The sequence below is a fragment of the Streptopelia decaocto genome (assembly GCF_964273445.1).
Source record: "Streptopelia decaocto genome assembly, chromosome: 14".
In the NCBI taxonomy this organism is placed as follows: Eukaryota; Metazoa; Chordata; class Aves; order Columbiformes; family Columbidae; genus Streptopelia; species Streptopelia decaocto.
The window spans coordinates 7,764,343-7,769,975 of NC_138669.1; the positions used below are offsets into that span (position 1 = coordinate 7,764,343).

A 5,633-nucleotide genomic window follows, 5' to 3' on the forward strand; every position below is an offset into this window, starting at 1 on the left:
ATTACTTATAAAATGTTTGTAGCTTGGAAGAGTGTTAAAGGTGTGTGTCCTGCCTTGAGGAACTCTCAGTTACAATAACTGTTATAATTGCAGTGGTAATAGTCTGCTATTCATTATTAAATATTCATACCAAGTAGTGAATATGTAAAACAGTACAAGGAAAAAACCCATTTTAAGCTGGCAAATACTCTACAGTATCTGATAAATTTAATTCCTATTGCATGTGTCCATTTTTCCCCAAGGCACCTGGAAGAGATTTTATAATATTTTCTGCCATGTTTTTCCATGTAAGTCACTCCCTTCTGCTTTTTTTTTTTCCTCTTCCTTGGTTGTTGGTCTAGTCTGTGATGTCAAAAACAAAATCAGATTATTCCATTTCTCAGTTTGCAGTAAGAAACCAGGTTGAATAGTTTCAAAGATGCATATTCATAGTTGAAATTTGAGGAAGAATTCCAAAACAAGTTCTTCCATGTGCATTTTTTGGTAGCACATTGAATCTGTTTTGACTTCAGTTTTATACAGGATTTCTCCCAGTTTTGCATTTTGAAATTACATATAAAGCAGCAAATTCTTCTGCTCTGTTCTCTTGTAGTTGATGTATCTCCCAAGCTGCCTTTCACTGTTGAAATAACCCTTGAAGAACACCTCTGTTTATTAAACCACTAGAGAGCCTGTGTGAAAAGTGTTTACTTCTAATTTCCAGCCCACTGCTGCTCCTGGCATTACCCTTGTTAGACATATATGACATACCTAAAAAGCCAGTGCTACTTGTAACATGTCTTTAGAAACAAAATTCCTAGAATATTATAACACCACTAGTCCTTCTCATTGCAAGATTTCAACACATTAGGAAAAAAGGTAAATCATTTTTAGCAGGGGACAGTCCTGCTTTTAACAATCCCTGATCATCTTTCTTATGGGAATGATTTATGCCAGTGATAATTGTTTAGTGCCTCACTCCCTTTGTCTGTTACCACTTGAAGTGTAGGACTGATTCCAGAGATGAGCAAAAGTTACGCTGTGCTCACCTATATTTGAAAGTCACCATGAACATATACAGTGATCTGTCCCAGGAGTAGTTAAGTGGTCCAATTCTCATAAAACAATTAAGTAACTAAAACCAGTAATCGATCTTCATGGTCTGATAAGCCTGATAAGGGCAGCAAAAAAAGGAGACATGATGATATTGTAACATGTTCAGACACTGTAGGTGAGATAAGAGAAGATCAGTGAAAAGTACAATGCTCAAACCTTGTACATCCTCTGATGGCCAGGCTGGGACAGCAGGTAGTTTAATGTGTTCCACCACTCCAAAATGCAGAACCACGACCTTCCAGACACACATTTCTGGAGCAGGGAGCAGCCTCATGCCAGGCAGCAGCTCTCCAGCCATGGGTGCATGTGTCACCGCAGATCTCGGTGCTCTTGGCTCTGATGTGGAGAAGGAAGAGAGACAAGCTCGTCATTTTGCGTTAGCGCGCTGCGTAAAGGGAGCTGATGGGAAGAGGACAAGCTAACTACGCTTTGTAGAGGGCCTGATGAAAACAACACACATTCTGGGAAAAGCCTCATGTCACCTCAACGCCCAAACTATTTACTATGGCAAATAACCTACCAGGTACATCTGTATCAACTGATTGCATCTGCCTGTAGGCAACATTCACCTATTTGCATCTGTACATCAGCATACAGGATTCATCCCATCCTTCCTATCAGGCACTCAAGAGGCCTGGATCAGGCACATGCCATGCTTGGAGAAAGTCTGGAATGCCCTTATACTATCTTTATACCAAAGCTCAGTACTAGGAAGCAGTCTCAGAAGCCTAGGGAGAAAAAAAAAAAAAAAAAAAAAAAAAAGACTAGGACTTCTTTCTGTTGCAATTAAAGACTAAGCCCTCTCTGTCATCTCAGAGCAGGAATATGGGACAAAGCACCCTGAATATCCTTCCCTCTGGAGCTCTCATCTTTGCCAATGTCTGCCTTGGATTCTCCACGGGATTTCTCCGTTGTTCAGACACTCCAGTGGTCACAGAAAGGATTCCCTCGCCAGTGTTGTTTTCTCACACGCTACAGGCCATTGCGTGGAGCTGTTTGTTTCTTTTCTCAGCTTAGCATTCGATTACTGGTACTCGCAACTGGGAAGGACAGAGAGTCCCTTCAGAGCTGGACTAATTCACCAAGGATCAAATTTCTTTTAGAGACACATGGAAGGAAGGAGCAAATTGAATCTCTGAAGAAAATGGAAATAGACGGAGTCTTTGCCTTGGAAATCTCTCTGTGCAACAGGTGCCTCCTCTGTCATCCCCACCTAAATCAAAGGCCCTGATCAGCAAGCCATGCCCACAGCTGTCAAGACCTTGCATGCCTTTGCCTCCCATCACAACATGTACCATGAGTGGTTCATGGTCCCATGTCTGTGGTGGGGGGGAGTGTTCCCTTCTCCAGTTTTTCCTGAGAGTGATGCTAGAAAAGTCTCCAGAGAAATATTTTGCTTCCCTAATCAATTCTTTATTTGCTTTGAGGCTGACAAGGACTAAGGTGAGAGGCAGCATGAAGTAGCAGTTCAACCATCACCTTTTCTCATTACTTTTAGAAAGAGAAACGAGCAAATTCACAGGCCTGGAGCTCAGCACTGTCACCTGCTAAGAGCTGAAACTCCTCTTATGTTTCCAAAGAGTTCATACACCGCAAGCCAGAGGCTGGACTACAAAGTCACAATGCTTTCCCGCCCTTCCAGCATCCAGGTGCAGCTTCCATTAAGTAAAGACTCTTGTTGCTGCGCTGTTCATTTTCTCCTCCGCTGCCTTGTCCCAGCCAGCAAATACAAAATCATAGGATTGTTTTGGTTGAAAGAGACTGTCAAGATCATAGACCCCAACCATTAACCTAACTCTGGCACTAAATCACGTCCCCAAGAACCTCATCACCCCATCTTTTAACCCCCTCTAGGGACATGAGTTCTAGAAGCTCAATAGCGATTCATGTCCACCCCCGCTCACTTTCCAGACCTGTTTTGTCCTGCCGCTCCTCGGGCAGCGTCTCCTTTCACCCGCAGGTGCCCACCAAGGCGTGTCTGTCGCCCCGTCGGACCCCGGGACCTCTCCGCAGGGAGCCGGGGAAGCCGCGGGGCTGCGGTGGCGGGGCCGGGGGCGAGGGAAGCCGGTCACGGAGGGAGGGCAGAGCCGCTCCCCCATATCCCCCACGCCCCGCTGATTGGGCGGCGGGGGAATCCCGCCGGGCCCATCTCCGCCGATATAAGCGGCGGCGGGGCCGGTACTGCGCTCACTGCCCGCCCCCAGCCCGGGCGCAGTGGGGCCGCCTCCTCCTCTTCTTCATCCTCAGCGCTGAGGCGGCGGAGCGCGGCTTCTCCCCGCCAAGGCCATGGCCGAGCTCAAGTCGCTGGGCGGCGAGACGTACCTGGCGCTGGCCCCGGGCTATGGGCCCTCGGCTTTCGCCTACGGGACCGTCCGCGGCGGTACCGAGGGTCCGCGGGGGACATACCCGGGAGGCGGCGGGACGGACTTTCACCCCGGGGCGCTGGGCAAGTCGGCGGAGAGCAGCGGCGAGCAGAGCGGCGATGAGGAGGACGGCTTCGAGGCCGGGGTGAAGGGCGGTGCGGGCTTCGAGCGGGAGGGCAAGCTGAAGGGGGGAGCCCTGGGCAAGAAGCCGAAGGAGCAGCGCTCGCTGCGGCTCAGCATCAACGCGCGGGAGCGGCGGAGGATGCACGACCTGAACGATGCCCTGGACGGGCTGCGCTCCGTTATCCCTTACGCCCACAGCCCCTCGGTGAGGAAACTCTCCAAAATCGCCACCCTGCTCCTGGCCAAGAACTACATCCTCATGCAGGCGCAGGCTCTGGAGGAGATGCGGCGGCTGGTGGCTTATCTGAACCAGGGCCAGACGCTGAGCACCCCGTTGCCCGCCACCCTCAACCCCTTCGGACAGTCGGCCGTCTACCCGTTCGGCAGCGCAGCCTTGCCCGGCTGCCCCGAGAAATGCACTGCCTTCACAGGAGCCACCTCCGCCCTCTGCAAACACTGTAATGACAAGCCTTGACTTCTGGCTTCTTCTTGGTTTTTATTCTTTTTTTTTTTCTTTCTTTCTTTGCACTTTTCTTTCCACTACCATCAGCCCTGGCTTCCTACCATCAGTTAAGTCTGGGTTTTCTTTTTGTTTGCTTCTCTTAAATACTCCCCTCCCTGTACCCCATTTGGAAATACTTGGCAGTTTATGTGGACCCCAAAACCATCCACTTTTCAACTTTTAGTTAACCCTCCCCACCCCAACATGTAACTTCATCTATAGAGTTATTTACTTCCCAGCCGGTTAGTGAACTGTGAGCATAATGTTGTGTTTCTGCTTGCTCTCATCTATGAAGTTTTTGAGCAGTTTTTAAACTAAACTGTAGAAAAAGGGAGGGTGAGAGATCTGGAGATGGAAATCTCAGTGAGTTTTCTTTGGCATGATCAACCTGTGTTAAAAATAGCTTAAAAGGAGGGGGGGGAGCAAAATCCAGCTGCAAAACTATGCAATGCTTCAGAATCTTGGGGGGGTGTCCTGTGTAGCCTGCTGGGGTTGGACTGCACCCGTGAATCCCAGTGAAAATGTCATTCAGTCAGCTCATGGGAGGGGGGAAGGTCAAGGCTCTTGATAAAACAATAGACGCTTCAAAATACGATGTGCTTTTTTCTTAAAAAGAAAAAGGAAAAAAAATTAACCTCTTCTTGAACTGAGAGGAACCTGTGATTGTATGCTAATGCTTGCTTTTTGCCTGTTTCTCAGCTTGGTTAAGTTTTCCAGATGTTTTTTTCCAAAGTTGTTGCTCATCATGATAAACAAAGCAAAAAAAAAAAAAAGTCACGTAACATATTTATATGTATTTATAATAAATAAAAGACATGAATAACAACTTTCTCTGTCCTACATGTCTCTAAAATGAGCTGGCAGTCAAAGCTAAAGCCCTGCTGAAGTAAAGTAAAGCAGGGATGGCCACAGCTGTCCTCTGCGGAGGAGCAGCACTGTCAAGTTAGCTGAATGATGGGAATACATGGGGGAAAGCTTGTGGACCTTCGCTCCTTATCAGCAGGGATTTGGGGTTTTTTTTCTCCAGTTTCTCATGGATCGTGAACACGCACAGAAGTGTTGTTTCTGCCTGATGTTTAGAGTTAAGTAGGCAGAGATTTAGCTTGTGTATTTTGACACTTGCTGGAGGATGCTGTGCCCTGGAAGTGGTGTTCGAAAGGGGTTATTGTGGCACCAGGTTTGGCTCTGAGGACACCCCTGTAAAACATGGCAGGGAAGGAAATCGCTTAAAGACTGCTTATCCCTTTCGCTTGGTTTTCTCTTATATCTACAGCTTGACCCTAGACCTGTGCAGGGCAGGGGGGTTGGACCACTTAGTATCACCACTCAACTAATAATCTCTTGCCAAGTATTGACTGTGTAAGTACAAGTTACAAAGTGAGTGCCTCGCTGGCAAAGTTTGTGATGTTGCTCGTGTTGGTTCACTTTGGTTTATGATGTTTAAAGCTTTGGTGGCTTGCACGCTTCACTAGTCATTATATAATAATAATAATAATTGAGGCGCATTCAGTGATTTCTGTTCAGATTGAAATACCCACCCAATGTCAGAG

General features: G+C 47.4%; 1 protein-coding gene across 1 annotated transcript; it reads left to right on the forward strand.

Moving 5' to 3' along the window:
* Positions 1 to 3,372: 3,372 nt before the first annotated feature.
* BHLHE23 (basic helix-loop-helix family member e23) lies at positions 3,373 to 4,056 on the forward strand (the record flags this gene model as incomplete). The annotated part of the gene is made up of 1 exon (XM_082065689.1): positions 3,373 to 4,056. Exon 1 carries the CDS (start codon positions 3,382 to 3,384, stop codon positions 4,054 to 4,056), a length of 675 nt encoding a protein of 224 aa, XP_081921815.1. The 5' UTR covers positions 3,373 to 3,381.
* Positions 4,057 to 5,633: the final 1,577 nt, after the last annotated feature.